The sequence below is a fragment of the Hypomesus transpacificus genome, chromosome 9 (genome assembly GCF_021917145.1).
Source record: "Hypomesus transpacificus isolate Combined female chromosome 9, fHypTra1, whole genome shotgun sequence".
Lineage (NCBI taxonomy): Eukaryota > Metazoa > Chordata > Actinopteri > Osmeriformes > Osmeridae > Hypomesus > Hypomesus transpacificus.
The window spans coordinates 13,815,708-13,833,112 of NC_061068.1; the positions used below are offsets into that span (position 1 = coordinate 13,815,708).

The following is a 17,405-nucleotide window of genomic DNA, read 5'->3' on the forward strand; positions in this document are numbered from 1 at the left end:
CTTGCAGCTGAAAGCAACAGTTCTTTGGTGATCTTGACCTTGTTTACGCCCCCAACAGACCTGACATGGTCGACAATGAGCCTCTGAGCCACCAGGGACATCTCCTTCTGATTTTCTACAATAATTTCTTTGTTGATTGAGGATCCACGCTCAACACTGGCCTGTCCATGAGACAGGACAAGCAGTACCTTCACCACATCCCACACTCTAGAAAATTATGGTTTCGACCCCATTGTCTCGAACAGGAGGGTGTCCACCCGGTCTGTCTTGGGGTCAAACTCCCTGAAGTTGGCCTGAAGAGCAGTTGTGTCACAAAACTCACTGAACTCTCGGAGGATGTCATCGCACACTGACTCGTCTACGTGTTTGGCCTCAACAAGTGTGTGCAACATTCTTCTCATTTGGGGCACGCACAGATCCTTGGACACGGCCATGCGTCTTGGGTCAAGGCACTGCATGCTTCTCACCAGTTGGTGATGCACTGGACCCTTTTTTAGCAGCTTCTCAGTCAGATTGATCAAGAGTTTCTTACAGTCCATCTTGATCTCCAGCACCTGCCTCTCTGAAATCTTCTTGGAAGACTTGAGTTGGTTTAGGGTGGTTTCTGCTGCAAATCCAATGTCAATCTTGGAAGAGTCTTTGTGCAGACTGCTGTCCTGAAAAGCAACATGGAGGAGCTTCAGTGTGGAGGTGGCCTCCCTCAGGGTGTTTTCCTTCAGAAATCGTCCCATGAGCCCTTCAAATATTGACATGAAAATAATGATTAATTTCAAATATATAACATTAGAATTTTGATCACTCTTTATTGGCAAATTCACAAAATAATAAGTGTTAATAGTTTGAGTATGATACACTGTCTGATCAGACACGCCAAACAAGTGAATAGTACCCAATTCGTAAATTATTTTTCTAGATGCAGATCAACTCAAATCAACCCTCATTACACTAGAAGAGGGACGGTCCCTTCCAACCCACTTTTTACATTTTAATAGGTGCAATACAGAGAATGTTTTAAAGTTGTTCAAATGTTCTGAAAGAAATATATTTATAATAAGTTTTTATCCAACATATTACTCCAACACTAATTGAAATTGTCAAAATGATACAAGACATTTAAAAGCCAAAATAGAGTGTTGTTCTATTGCAATGCTTAAAGCAAAAATGTATGCCTTCAAAATATGTTCATGCTTACCTTTCATGAGTTTGAACATGTCCTCACTGAGGAAGGGAAGCATGGGTTTGTCTGTTTGGTAGGCGGTCAGGAATGGAGTGACCTCTCTTGCAACGCTATTGAAGATACCCACTTTCACGGTGAAGAGAGGATCTGCACAGCGGTCCTTCAGAGCCTTAAATGACTTCACTTTTGGATTGGGTAGTTCACCTTTCCCCACCATTTCCACGTAGGCCTTTACGTGCGGCCAGAGCAGAATTCCTCGTTCTGACACGTTAACATTTTCGATCCATCGGTGGTTACAAAACCGAAGCATGTTGGTGCTGCAACCAGTTGCCGCCACAAAGTCTTCGTGACGAGCAGGGCAGTTGTGGAAAAGCCAGTAAATGCTGGAGAGCGTGTGTTCAACTTCCCAACCTGTAGATTTGCATCCATCTCTGAATGCGTTGTGGAGTATATGCAACCCACATGAACCAATGTTGACAAGCGACTTTCCCACATCTTTTTGCACACTCTTTTTTTGAGTATTTCGAACACTTTCCAGTTCACATTCGGGCCGTCCATAGAGATTTGGATAAGGTTGTTGACTCCAATCTCAGACAGCAGGTTGGTCATTTTCCCAACGACATCAAGGGCAGATGAATGGCCCATGAATTCAGAGCCGATGTATTTGGTCTTCACATTGGCGCCATCCCATAGCCTCACATGCAAATCCATCTGTTTGGACTGTAAATGGTGGTTCAGGCTTTCGTCAAATAGCATTACATAGGCCCTTTGCGTCCTCACTTTGGACAACGTAAGACTCTTAAAGTGGGGAGCGAGTCCGAACGAGCAGAGATACGAGCATTTGCTTTCGCCACAAGCAAATTGTTTTGCAATCTGGCTATCGGGGAACATTCTTTGGAAAAGCAGGCTGGCATCTTCGGATGATTTAAAAGAATAATGAGAATTAGCCACCTTCAGTGCCCACATTACCTCCGCAGTTAGGACTTCATTTTTTGCCATAGCATCGGTTATCAACCCCTGCTTGGTAGCCGAAGACAGAGACGCGCTGCTAGTGCTAGGCGTAGCAGTTGAACTCACTGTGGTGAGAAAGCCAGTGATGGGTGCTGCTGTAGCTTTGCTAGCAGCAGCGCTCTGATGTTTGATACCTTTGGCATGGCTAGTTAATGCCGCCTCTCCCATATTAGAAATGTCGAATGATTTCCCACCACACAACCGACATTTTGCTCGTCCCGGGTCTTTGTCTGTTGTAACCCACATGTATTTTTCCATTCGTAGCCAAGCATCGTTAAATTTACACTTTCCTGGCATGATCCCGCACGCTTTGTTTTTTTTATGATCCTGCACGCTTCGTTACTGTGGCTATGGCCGCATGGAGAGCGTATGCCTGCTTATATTTTGAACGTGTTAAAAGCATTTGATTTATTTCAAACTCAGCATAAATTAACGAAATGAAAATATGATTAAAACAATATTCCATGACTTTTCCAAAACCTTTGGGATTTTATTTTTTTCAAGCACTTTTCCAGGCCTGGAAATACCCATTTTAAAATTCCATGACTTTTCCAGGTTTTCCATGACCGTACGAACCCTGAATCAGCCAACCATCGATGATGTCAGCTGGGACCCAGATGATGTCGCTGGTGTCCCTGCAAACACCAATCAATCTCGAGCTGATGACATCACTCTACCCACCAACCCAACCCCACAACACAGCAGAAGCAGACAGACAATACAACGCCCAGCAGCACCATCCCCCAGACACTTTGTTGTTTAAAGAACTAAACAGAGGGGGGTGGTGGATGTGTTGAACTGTGAGATTCCTGGGGGGTATTCCAAGTAGCGGGTTTAATGAAAACTTTGAGTTGTTTAACCCTGAAAAGAGGCATACTCCGAGTTCCGCGTTCCAGAAAGAGAGGTAACGAAACCTTTTGGTAAGTTTCCATGGTAACTTACTCCTTGAAACTAACCTGCTCAATAGCAGGTTATCCATGCCAAACTCTGGTTTCAACCGATCCGCCCCCACTTTCTTAGCCTGATAGCGTTGGCAGACACGGCATATCATTTCCTGGTTCAGCCGAGCGATCTCGAACAAAAATTTATTTGCTTAGTTATATGCCGGGAGACGATTTTAAGACTGCGGTTTGATGTACTTTAATTCCCTGATAAATACCTTAGTTAACGTCACCGTTTCCTGTCGCAATCTGTAATTTATTTTAGCAACATTCTCAGCCCTTGGGTCTTCATCGATAGTGTTACTCGCCATGGATTTGCACTCAGAATTGACCAAATACCTTTTGCCACTGAAATAAAGAAAAATAATTGAGATGATATATGGTCTTCTTTATTGCCTACAAATAGAAATCCAACATTGAGTAGCCTATTTTTATCGGCTATTGTTCCTACAATTTACATGATTCATATGATTCCTACAATTTACATGATGTAGGCTACCGTCCTGTAACTGTTATTTCAGCAAATCTATTTCAACATTGTTGGGGGTCGATATATTGGCCAAACAACCTAAATTAATTCCCCTATGGTTTGAAGGAAGATGGGAAACTGAACAGTGTATTAACATTAACCAAATTATGCCAATACCAATGGAATTACAGTTATTTGACTCTTTGGGTTAAATCAGAGCAAGAATGGTCAAATGAAGGTTAAATAATATAATCATTTTATCATATTGCAAATGAATGCAATCAATTAAGTTAACTCTAATGCATACTCTACAATGATTATTGTAAAACCAGAGATAGAAAGCATGAGGTGAGGAGAAGGTCTCAGGAGATCACAGAACAATGCTTCACAATTCAAGAACAACTACAATCACACCAGAATCTTGACCCTTACTTATTAACATGTCTAGCAATGCTACAGTAAGTTACAAAGATGTGAGAGCCATCAAGTTGAGACTCCATCCAGTAACTCCATATTTTACCATATAAGAGGTGGGGGCAGGTGGATAGCCTTACAAGATCAGCCTTTATTCTTCTGCCCTATGTACAACATCTCTTGGTCAAAATAGAAATTCAACAATTAATATTAATGTAGGGTATTGTTCCTACAATTAACATCACCTGTGACCATGCATCCTCCCGTAACTGGTGTTCCAGTAAATCTTTTTGGAGATTAGCCTTTATTCTTCTACCTTAAGTAGGCCTACACCATCTCTTGGTCAGTTTTTTGCACTTTTTTCACGAGGTGCAATTTGTACAACTCATTTACTTGTAACTGGGTATACATGAGATTACATTAGCTACATTTCACAGTTCCACATGCAAAATTAACTTGCCATTAAATGAACATCTCACTGCACATCTCTTACCGTGTACCGATCTTTGCCTGTCCGACTATCCAACCCCGTCTGGTACATCCTTACACAGCCACAGTGGTGGCGAGTATAATATGCCAATATAGTTAATATACAGCTATCTGTCTTTGTTTTTATAATGGAGACATTGCATTGCAAAATCTCTCAAATTCCTTAGGTGAAAACAGGGGAACGTTTACTGCATCAACACTGTGAGGGATCATCAACTCTTATAATAGTTTATGGCTTGACTCGGGAGGTTAGATTTTTATGAATTTAGTATCTCTGTTTATCAATCCTTTGTTTTTTCTTTGACTCAGTGTGTTGTGTTTCAGAATGATATAGAAATGGAGGTGGTCAGCTTCCCAAACAGCCCTGAAGAAGCCGGGGAGACCTTCACCAGTAGCTCTGCAGCAAAAACATCTTAATAAAGCATCATTTTTAACATTTATGTCAACATATTTTACCAGAGATAAAATAAAAAATGCAACCATATGAGCCAAACCTCGATCCAACAACTTATTAGAATGATGAGACAAAGACCCTGCTTAACACGTGTAACCATTTAGTTCATCACATTCTGTGGGACTGAGATCAAAGACAGGATTGTTGTTTGTCAACAATTAAAACCCAGCTCTCCCCTCCCCTCCCCTCCCCTCCCCTCCCCTCCCCTCCTGCTTTGAAGCCCAGTGATATTATTGGTCCTAAATGTAGTTTTTATAGTGTATGTGTAGGAGCCATTTCTGTATTTATTGTATACGTTATTTTAATGCTGGCATTTATTTCTATTGTCTGAGAATTTGTGCCCTCTACAGGTCAAAAGGCAAATAAATAGGAGAGTGACCTGTGGGAGGTGCGGCTGACTAGGAGCACACAGCTTTTGACCTTGCTGATTGATTAGTTTGCTGGAGGATAGGCCTCGCTGTTTTTTTTGTGCTCTGAAACTTTATTTACTACCCACAAGTTGTACCATCCATTTTGTTAATAAACCAACCACTTGGAACTTTACTTGGACCGCTTTGGATTTAATTTATTTTCACAACACAAGCGTCAAAGAACCCCCAGTCAACGCCGCCACCGTGACAAACAAAGGGACACTCAGGATAAATTGTCACTATATTAGTCAAAAGCTCGCTATTGGATCTGGATAACCCTGTGGATTACGAGGATTGGAATTCGAAAGCCACGCCAGGAACAGGCCGCAAAAGGAACAAAGGAAAGCCGACAAACAAATCCCGAAAATGCGGTAGGCCTCTATACTTTAAAAGGTTAAAGTTGTACTTGGACAAAGAGCTCTAGGAGCCGAAGATTGTATTGATTATTTAGATAATATTTTTGTTCGAATTATGGATTGCCTTTGAAGCAAGTTTGATGAGACTTTTAAGTTACTAGAAGAAAGTTTAAGCGCTGCTGTTAATTGATGCGCGCATTTTTCACCTTGCTGAATTAGCTTAATTGCAACGGAGCGTTGATATATGTGTGGAAAGGATACTTTGATTTTTGCGAAGATCATTCCCTTTTTTGTTACACAATGGCTGATGAAACCAGTAAGCCCGAAGACAGAAATGTGCAAACTGAGTTGGATGAAAATGAAACCGCAAAAGATTTGCGTAAATCCAGGAAGATAAAACTCGGAATGCTTACACGCAAGATGAACGTTATTAAAGAACTGATGACTGTTCCGTCAAATGTAAAACAAGTGATGGAAAATGTAGCACGATATGATGACTTATTGGGTGAATTTAAAGCTAGTCATAAGGAGTATCAGCATGTATTGTCGGAAAAGGAACGCGACTCTGATGATGCATGGTGGTATGAACCTAAAAGAAAGATTAATGAATCGTTCATGTTAGAAGCGAATGCATGGCTAGGTGAACACGAAAAGCGTGATGATGATGATGATGACGACGATGGAGAGGACATAAGTCCAGAGGACAGTGTTTCTGCAACTCATGCAAGGAAAGCAGACGACGGGGGATCAAAGGTCTCTTCAACCTCCTCCACGTTGAGTCGCGCAGCTGCGGAGAAGGCTGCGCTAGAAATTAGATTGGCGGCTCTTAAAGAAAAGCACGCCATAGAAAGCGAAGAAGCAGAATTGGCTCAAGGACAAGAAAAACTGAGAAAACAAAAGGAAATGTTAGCTGTCCAAAGCGAATTAGAGGCAGCTAAGGCCAAACTCGATATATTAAGTGATAGGAAAAGTGGTGTTTCACAGAGAGATGTAATGAATGAGCATTTTGAGAAAGCACTCAAACTACAAGGGACAAAGGAATTAATTGGAAAGGAATATGATGAACCAAAAACGGAAAAGGGGCATAGCAAAGGAATGCAAGATGCGAGTGTTAGACTTAAATCACATGCCCTCCCCCCTCAACCAATGCAACTTCATGCCATAAAAGAGCCGTATTCCCTTCCATCTGTGCGGCCCCCCCTCTGGCCAGATACATCTCTGTACAGGTCCTCTGCCCAACCAAGTCAACGACAATCCCAGCCACAACCCCTTAGCCATACTGAGGAGCCTTCACGCCTTAGTAGATCCTCTCATCAATCACAGCCCTCTCAAACCACTCTGCAACCCCAGGGTCCATCACAGCCCCACTCAGGGCAACAGTCCCAAGGTGATGCACCTAGGGCCTCTCCTGGAGAACAAGACACTGTTCTCTATGACATTCTGCAGAGGCAAAACGACATCACAGCATCTTTGATAAGGCAACAGGACAAATCATTTTTGCCACGAAAGGAGATGAAGGTATTTACTAATGATCCAATTGACTACAGATCATTTATCAGTTCATTCGAACACATGATAGAGAGCAAAATTGAGCATGCAAAGGACAAATTGTACTATCTGGAGCAATATACATCTGGTCAGGCCAGAGAGCTGGTTAAGACATGTCTCTTCTTAGATGCAGATATAGGCTTTGCAAGGGCCAAAGAATTGCTCCAAGAGCACTTTGGAAATGAGTACCAAGTCTCCAATGCTTACATTAAAAAGGCATTGACATGGCCCTCCATTCGATCTGAGGATTCACAAACCCTGAAATCATATGCTCTGTACCTCAGAGGTTGCTTGAATGGGATGAATGAAATTTCCTACATGGATGAATTAAATCTGGCTTCTAATTTGAAATTGTTAGTCAGCAAATTGCCCTACAAGTTGAGAGGGGGATGGAGAGTTGAAGTATGCAAGTTTCAAGAAACTACAAACAGCAGAGCCACATTCGGAACCTTAGTGGAGTTTATCGAAAGACAAGTCAAAATCTTGACAGATCCTGTCTTTGGTGATATACAAGATCCTTCACCAAAAGCACAAGGTCTAAGGCCCATACACTCAAGTTCTGTGAAATCCAAATTCAGTGACAAGGGCTTCACAACCAATGCAGCAACCATTGATGTTATCTCCACTTATCCCAAACAGAGGAATAGCGCGTCACCAGTCCAACATAGGCCATTCTGTCTGTTTTGCTCAGGAGGACATCTACTGGCAAGCTGTTCTTGGTTTAAAAAGAAACGTCACACTGACAAGATTACATTCTTGAAAGAAAGAGGTATCTGTTTTGCATGTCTCTTAACAGGTCATATGAGCAAGGACTGCAACCAGCGTCAGTCATGCACCATTTGCCAGAGGCCGCATCCTACTGTACTGCACATAGGACAAGTGGAGCAGAACAAAGGAGCAGAAAAACAGGAAACAAATAAGGAGGCAGCCAAGGAACCCAACAGGGTGAAGAACACAGGCCTTGTGTCCCTCGAAACATGCAGTCAAACTGGGGCCGGTGAAGAACAGTGTCTGATGTCCATCGTACCTGTAAAGGTAAAATCAAACAAGGGCAGCACAGTTATACAAGCTTATGCGTTTCTTGACCCCGGCAGCTCTGCCACCTTTTGTACTGATAGATTAATGCGCCAACTAAATGTACAAGGGAAAAGAACAAGCATCATGCTGCGCACAATGGGCCAGGAGAAAACTATGTCTACTAATATCATCACTGGACTGGAAGTAAGTGGACTTCATGATGACAACGGGTTCATAACTCTGCCAGAGACATACACGCAAACAAAGATTCCTGTAACAAAGAGTAACATACCCAACCAGAAGTCTCTATCAAAGTGGCCTTATCTTAAAGATGTCAAAATTTCCACTATTGATGCAGGCATTGAATTGCTGATAGGCACAAATGCACCCAAAGCAATAGAGCCCTGGCAAATCATAAACAGTGAAGGAGACGGCCCATACGCAATGAAAACACTTCTTGGATGGGTAGTGAGTGGCCCAGTAGGAACAGGATCTAACCATGAAATTCAGTCTCATACAGTCAACCGCATTTCAGTACATAACCTGCAGGAGATGCTGATTGCTCAGTACAATACTGATTTCAGTGAGAATTTGTGCGAAGAGGTGAAGGAAATGTCCATTGAAGACAAACAGTTTCTGAAAATCGCAGATGAATCTGCCAAAATTGTGGATGGACATTACAGTCTCAAGCTACCATTTAGAAAGGATCACGCCACATTGCCTAATAACCGTAGCCTTGCGGCGCAACGGCTCCAAAGCCTGAAAAGGAAATTCAATAGGAACCAGTCATTCAAAGCAGAATACACCTCATTCATGACTGACACGATCAGCAAAGGATATGCAGAAATTGTGCCAGAGGGGCAGCTGACTAGAATGGATAGAAAGGTGTGGTACCTGCCCCACCATGGAGTTTACCACCCAAAGAAAGGAAAATTAAGAGTTGTGTTTGATTGTGGAGCATCCTTCTGTGGAAAAGCATTGAATGCAGAATTACTCAAAGGGCCTGGCTTAACCAACAGTCTTATAGATGTGCTCAACAGATTCCGTCAGGAGCCAATAGGACTGATGGCGGATATCACTGCCATGTTCCATCAAGTGAAAGTAGCAGACAGTGATGCTGACTTCCTCAGGTTTCTGTGGTGGCCAGACGGAGACATATCACAACCTCCTTTGGAACACAGAATGACTGTCCACCTCTTTGGGGCAACATCTTCCCCCAGCTGTGCAAGCTATGCACTGAGGAGAACAGCTAAGGACAATAGAGAGCACTTCAGGCCCGAGGTAACAGATACAGTTCTGCAAAACTTTTATGTTGATGATCTGTTGAAATCAGTGCCCACAGCCCAGGAGGCAATGCAACTCATCACCGACATCACAGCCGTCTGCCAAAGAGGAGGCTTTCACCTTTCGAAGTGGGCTACAAACAGCAGGGAGGTGTTGTCTTTCATTCACGTGGAGGACAGAGCCAAAGAGATGATGGATCTCGACCTTGACAAAGACAAACTTCCAACTGAAAGGGCCTTAGGTCTGCAATGGTGTATCGAGAGTGACAACTTTACTTTCAATGTTCAGCCAAAACAACAGCCACTCACCAAAAGAGGAATGTTGTCAATGGTCTGTTCAATCTACGACCCCCTTGGCTTCCTGACACCCTTTACACTAACAGCCAAATTCCTGCTACAGGAGCTCTGTAAGATGAATCTAGGTTGGGATGCAGAAGTACCCCTTGGCATCCGTCAGCAGTGGTCGAAATGGGCAGCTGAGTTGACTAGAATCTCAGACTTCAAGGTGCCACGCTGCTTTAAACCTGAAGGATTTGGATCAGTCAAAAATGCACAGTTACATCACTTTGCAGATGCAAGTGACCAAGGCTATGGAACTGTAAGTTATGTAAGGCTTGTGAATGACCACAACATTGTCCATGTCGCCTTTGTCATGGGAAAAGGACGTGTTACTCCTCTCAAAGGAATGACAATCCCCAGGTTGGAGCTTGCTGCAGCAGTTTTAGCCGTAAACGTGGACAAGCTGCTGAGATCTAGTTTGCAGCTGCATTTAGACCATTCCATGTTCTGGACAGACAGCCAATCTGTACTAAAGTACATAGCAAACGAACACTCCAGATACAAAACATTTGTGGCCAATCGAGTTGCAGCAATAAGAGATGCAACAGAGTTATCACAGTGGAAATACATTGAGTCAAAATCCAACCCCGCTGATGATGCAACAAGAAGCCAAAATGCAGACAAACTTACGAACAACAAAAGATGGCTTCATGGTCCAGAAATGTTATGGAAAGAGAAACAGGAGCAACAGCAAGGGCCTGTCAGCTTCAAAGAAACCAGTTCACTTGCACTGGATGACCTAGAGCTTAAAAGAACACACACAGTGAATGCAATCTGGGCAAAGGAAGAAAATGCAACACAAAGACTGATGTCACACTTTTCTGACTGGACAAAACTTCAGCTTGCAGTTGCATGGTATCTGAAGCTAAAGGAAACCTTAAAAGGACTGGTGCAAAAAAGAAAACTGGGTGAGAACAAAGTGATTACCAGGAGTAAGACAAAGGACATGCCTAATTACCCACTGAGTGGCCAGCAGATGAGTCTTGAAGATTTAAAGAAAGCTGAAATTGCCGTTGTTCAATTTACCCAATTTCAGTTCTTTCCAAATGAAATAGAAATGCTTACCACAAAGACTCCTGAATTAAAGAGGAAAAGTGTACTGTACAAACTTGACCCATATGTGAAGGATGGAATACTAAGAGTGGGAGGCAGGTTGAACAAAATAACCACAGGAGAAGAAAGAAAATGTCCTGCCATAATCCCAAAAAAACTCACACGTATCCACACTGATTTTACAGTACATGCATAAGATAACAGGACATGGTGGAAGAAATCATATGCTGTCTGAACTGCGGAGAAAATATTGGATTGTCAATGCAAATTCAGCAGCCAGAAAGATTCTGACTAGGTGCGTGGTGTGCAGACGACACAGAGCTCGAGTTGGAGAACAACAAATGTCTGACTTGCCAAAGGAAAGACTTCAGCCTGATTTACCTCCGTTTACGAACACCGGAGTGGACTATTTTGGTCCTTTCGAAGTAGATATGGGGTGTTATTCACTTGCATGACCAGCAGGGCAGTTCACATTGAAGTGGCCAGCTCCTTAGACACAAATGCCTGTATCAATGCTCTGAGACGTTTCATTTGTAGGAGGGGCCAAGTGAAACACATACGCTCAGACAATGGAACCAACTTTGTTGGTGCAAAGAAAGAGCTGCAGAGAGCATTGACCACAGCAAACCAGGACAAGATACAAAAAACACTCAGAGAACAAGGCATAGAGTGGACATTTAACCCACCAGGCGCATCCCATCATGGAGGCATATGGGAAAGGCTGATAAGATCAATCAGACAAGTCCTCTGTTCTGTTCTTAAACAGCAGAACATCGATGAGGAGGGACTCCAGACCATATTGTGTGAAGTGGAAGCAATCTTGAACAGTCGGCCCCTCACAACAGTCACCACTGACCCTCAAGACTTGCATCCCCTCTCACCAAACGATCTCTTACTGCTCAAGGCAGAGCCAACTCTCCCACCAGGGACATTTGATAAGACTGACCTTTACACCAGACGACGCTGGAGGCAGATTCAATACTTGGCCAACCTCTTCTGGAGACGTTGGACACTAGAATATTTACCACTACTCCAAGAGCGCCAAAAGTGGAACACTAAAAGAAGGAACTTCCAGTGCGGAGATGTTGCTTTAGTGGTGGATCCAACTGCACCAAGAGGCTCCTGGGTTGTAGGAAGAATAATTGAAGTTTTCCCTGACCAGAAAGGACTTGTGCGAACTGTGAGCATCAAGACCCAAAGCAGCATCATGAAAAGACCCATCACAAAGCTCTGTTTGATACTAGAGGGTGATGAAGATAAAGCTTGACGACTCCAGATGACGATGGTCTAGTACACTCTATTTTGTCTTTAATACATTCGGACACATAGAAAAGTAATGATTTCAAGGCTCCCATTTTTATTTAATTTCGTAATTGTTTTGCTTACCAAATACAATTAGGGGCCGGTTATGTAGGAGCCATTTCTGTATTTATTGTATACGTTATTTTAATGCTGGCATTTATTTCTATTGTCTGAGAATTTGTGCCCTCTACAGGTCAAAAGGCAAATAAATAGGAGAGTGACCTGTGGGAGGTGCGGCTGACTAGGAGCACACAGCTTTTGACCTTGCTGATTGATTAGTTTGCTGGAGGATAGGCCTCGCTGTTTTTTTTGTGCTCTGAAACTTTATTTACTACCCACAAGTTGTACCATCCATTTTGTTAATAAACCAACCACTTGGAACTTTACTTGGACCGCTTTGGATTTAATTTATTTTCACAACACAAGCGTCAAAGAACCCCCAGTCAACGCCGCCACCGTGACAAACAAAGGGACACTCAGGATAAATTGTCACTATAGTATGTATGCATGCATGTGTGTGTGTGTCTGTGTGTGTGTGTCCATGTGTGTGTGTGTCTAGGTCCACTGGGTCACCAACAAACACACAGCTTGTCTTCTATCATCCTTTATAAAACATATTTATTTCTCCTTATTTAGCCAGTAAGACACTATTTAGTTCATCACATTCAGTGGGACTGAGACCAAAGACAGGATTGTTGTTTGTCAACAATTAAAACCCTCCCTCCCTTCCCTCTCAGTGCCCAGCCCTCCCTCCCTCTCAGTACCCAGCCCTCCCTCCCTCCCTCCTGCTTTGAAGCCCAGTGATATTTTTGGTCCTAAATGTAGTTTTTATAGTGTATGTATGCATGTGTGTGTGTGTCCATGTGTGTGTGTGTCTAGGTCCACTGGGTCACCAACAAACACACAGCTTGTTTTCTTTCATCCTATATAAAACATGTATTTCTCCTTATTGGGGTGTGCTTGCCTTCGGCGAGCACAAACCATTGTTATCTCACATATATATTTTTTGTGAGAATGCTGTTCAGCATTCTCACAATTGTTTTTAAACTTCTCAGTTCTTCCGCTGTTTTTTGGCCTTTAACTAGTCCTGCATACTTTCACCGATTCCTACAATTTTTGTATCAAAACGTTCAGCTCCTTCAGGAGATGATGGTTATGACTTCTGGTATTTCTCACTTTTATGCTTTTTAAAGAATAAAGGTTTTTGTGCAAATTATTCTCCCATTAAAAGTAATGGTAAATCCTTTCAAATCATTAAAGGGGCGATTGACTGGGTTTTTTGGGTATTTCACACTGTTCCTTAAGGTCTCCGAATAGGGTATGTAACATTGGTTGGGTTGAAAATGGCCAGGGTGCTGTTCTATGCCCCCTGACAGATCCTCTGAAATGTTCCCGGGAAAAAACACTAGCTTTTCTCCTTTTATGGTATGCTCATTAATATTTAGATAAGCTGCGCGCTGATTGGTTGGTTATCAACGAGTGAAGCTGGGAGCAAAAACGCAACACGTCCAACAGCAGCACTCGCTGAAACACCGAAGTTGGAGACTTGAAATAAAAACGCGCAAATAAATCTATTGTGTCTACACAACACTGTTTTCAACAGATTGACTATATATCATTTGAAATGATAACATTACTTGTTTCCACTGTTGTTGAAGCAAACTGGATTGACTTAGGTGGGTAGAACGTTAGGCTACAGCTTAGCAACCAAACCATATCGTGATTCTACTCGGCTTCAGTTAGCTAGCTAGGCTAGCTGTAGATATCTTGCTGTAAAATAACATGACAAAGATCTGGACAAACATGCATCGTGAATTGTAGATTTTCATTACACAGGTTATTTATTTGAATGAAACACAGTCAGGAACATGAAACAATGTTAGCCCCATTGCCAATTAACTAGGCTAAAATATCACACATTCTACCTATGCTCTTGCGTTAGCAAGCTAAACTTGTTTACATGCCTACAGTCTAGGTGTTACTAGTAACAGTTACTAGCAATGCTAACGTATCCTGTATCTAGCACCTTCCTTTCTCCAGTTCTTTCAAATAGATTATCTAGACAGGCGTTAGCAATAAGCCAGACTGCTGTTCGTTTTCTGGCTATTTTTCGGAAGCTTCCCTTCTAATGCCAACTACAGCTAGTCTAGCTAGAGTCATTTGATGTGTGTAGAAACGTATTTAGCATTCTACCTGGTGGGCTATGGAAACGTTAGCATTGCTAATAACTGTTTGCCCAATATCATACTGTCCTTATAGCTTGCGGTTGCAATGAGCATACGGTCGGAACAGCACCTCTTTCAAGGTTCAGCTTCCTAGCAAATCCTGCTTGAAATTGTCCAAGGTTGTCAAAACTGTCTTGGGTGAAATGTTCAGAGCAAATGAATGATTGAGTGTCAAACTTCGCCGGGATCTTCTTATAGACAACAGCAGCCATCCCTGTTGAATGTTTGGCTCCTTGGGAAGACAGTGAGTGTAGCCTTCCCTGTACAGCCTGGAGCACAGCATTTACGACAGTGGTCCATTTTCAATAGACTTGTTATAATTCAAAACGTTCTTCTTTGTAATTCCTTATAAGTAGCCTACACAGAGCAGCGTGCAGCTAAACTAGTATCGGAGATAGACGCTACCTCGGGCTGATCTGGATGTAAATTCTGGGGCGTGACAAAGATACAGACCAGAGCCAAAATGGGCGGTCCCCGGTCCTACGTCAGACCGGTAGCTTTGTTGAAAAGCTAGCGTTTTACAGCCCAATTTTTTCTTTTTGAGATTTGAATAGGAAAGAGGTGTCAATGGACTTTGATATTCACGGTATGTTCATTTTACCCACCGAACTGTCGTTATTCAACTATGACAAGGTCAAATCGGTTTTGCAGTCAATTGCCCCTTTAAAAAGCTTCCTCCTCTTTCAAACTTAACTGCTTCAGCATGCTTTCAGCTAGAGACACCATTCAACCTTTAAAATGTTCACGACATTCAGCTATTCCCAAATGATTCAGCTTTTTCAAATATATTCAGCCAATTTTGAATTGTGACAGTTTTAAATACATGAAAGATTTAGCTCCTTCTTGATTTTTATGGTTGAGCAGAATCAAGTTATACCTTAAAGTGTAGGAAAACTTGTCCTCTTTCAGCCAAAGTAACTACTAAAGAGCTCACATTTACAGATTTTCAGCTTTGAGCCTTGAAGCGAGAGCAGCCTTTCAAATTCTCCCACTAACTTCAATGGAGAGGTGGGTAAAATCCGTCCGAAAATTTCGAAAGTAGACGTGTTTTTAAACTGCCAGTAGAGTCGTATTTCTGACTGCACAGACATATAAAGGACATGTCTGGTTTCGGGAGAGTCTTGGGTCTCGGAAAATATCCTCTTTTTTTGGATTGGATGTATAGTTTTGCGTCTAGGTTAACTTGTTTGAGGTGTGGATTACAGCTAAATTTGTGATTCTCTCTGCCCAGCTTGTTAGCGATCACAGCTGCGCCATCACCGTGGCAACCAAACAGACACACACCATGAAAGCAGAATTGGGTGACGTTTTGGAAACTGCCTAAAGAGTTGTATTTCTGACCGCACAGACACATAAAGGATTTCGGCAGAGTCTTGGGTCTCGGAAAATATCCTTATTTTTGGGATTGGACGTACAGTTTTGCGTCTAGGTTAACTTGTTTGAGGTGTGGATTCTAGCTACATTTCTCATACTCGAGCTAGCATGATGGCTCTCCATAACTAAAAATGGTTAGACTTTTTTTCCTCAATGACCAAATTGGCCAAACAAGGTATGTACATGCTTAAAGTGTACATAATCTAGCTAGATTGTTTTTATTTTAGCTAGTTTTACAGAAGTCTGCAAAAAACGAGGCTCGACTGTCATAGCTGACCGTCACGAACAGCCAAACCAGGGCTGGGGTAGCTTAAGTGTTTGCTGCAGCTGTCGTTAATCCTATGAACAAACGCTTTGTAACTGGAAAGTTGTTACTTTTAATTGACGATATTGAACACAGATGTAAAGTAACTTGTCTTTACTCTAAATATCTTCTCCGTTTTCAATTTGAAGTAGTAGATCTAGCTTATGTATTAAATCTTCCATTGCATTCTCTCTAGCTTCTCGCCTTCGGTTATTATTCAAGCCTACGGTGTACATACCACTTTGACACACTTCCAAGAAATGATCCGCTGGTTAGATGTAGGATGATCGTGTTATTTACGTATAAAAAACTCACCAGGGACAACGACAACATCGGCAACCCTACACTATGAATTATTATTTTGATGTAATCTTAAATTAAGTGTCTGAACAGGATTGGGTGTGCAGGCACGCATGATTAGTTTCTCCTGCGTCTTGAGATTCTAGGTTAGAAATGTTGCCAGTCTGTTGCCAATGACCAACGGTTGCTACGTTTTTCCAGCATGTTGAAGTCATTCCAGTGTTGTCCTTTTACCTTCAAATTTGTTCAACCCAGACTTCAGCAACTGGGTTTCTGCTAATTTTTCACATTTTCCTGCAGCTCATCTTTCTGAAATTTCCCCCTTTTTGTTTAGCATTTTTCTGTTTTCTGCCTTCATCTTGCTCCAGGTCCTTCCAAAAATACCTTTCACAGCAGTATCTTCCAACTGCCAGTACTTTTGCTTTTTTCCCCTCTTTTCTGTACTTTTCTGCCTTCATCTTGCTGCAGGTCCTTTCTAACATACATTTTAGGCCTTTTGAAACTTGTTGTAGAAATGTTGGTCGTATGCATATATGTATGTGTATGAAATCTATAATCTTCTATGTTCATTGGTAAGAGACAGGAAGTCTGGGTGACCTGAAAGAGTTCTTGTCACCTGGGGGGGAAGAGACAGTTGGTCTAAGGACAATGTGGGTTTGGTTGTATTGTTCTTGTCACCTGTGGTGAGATAGATAAATGGATCAAGCTGCCCTGACTCTTCCTGTTTCACAGGTGATGTTAATTAAGTTCTTGTTTGAAGATGGTCACACAAAGGACAGTTGACCATATGACTGGTCAACCCCTGTGGCTTTATTATCTACTGCTCTGGAGAGAGCTGTGACATCAAAGAATTGTGAGACAATTGGTATGGAGAGGTATTGTTTCAAGCTGTCACTAAGTTGAGTAAGCCAATCACAGAGTTGGCTACATTGATTAATT

At 42.2% G+C, this 17,405-nt stretch overlaps 1 protein-coding gene across 1 annotated transcript; it reads right to left on the bottom strand.

The window, feature by feature from the left end:
* Positions 1-215: 215 nt before the first annotated feature.
* LOC124471367 lies at positions 216-2,205 on the bottom strand. Its single transcript, XM_047025857.1, has 2 exons — positions 1,193-2,205; positions 216-736 (listed from the first exon to the last, which is right to left on the bottom strand). The coding sequence occupies exons 1-2, from the start codon at positions 1,485-1,487 to the stop codon at positions 216-218; spliced, it is 816 nt and encodes a 271-aa protein (XP_046881813.1). The 5' UTR covers positions 1,488-2,205.
* Positions 2,206-17,405: the final 15,200 nt, after the last annotated feature.

Bases quoted from the DNA above. Each gene is read 5' to 3' on its own strand.
- LOC124471367 (XM_047025857.1), bottom strand. From the start codon at position 1,487: ATGCTTCGGTTTTGTAACCACCGATGGATCGAAAATGTTAACGTGTCA. The intron at 737-1,192 runs GTAAGCATGAAC...CAATATTTGAAG, and splicing joins CATGTTCAAACTCATGAAAG to GGCTCATGGGACGATTTCTG.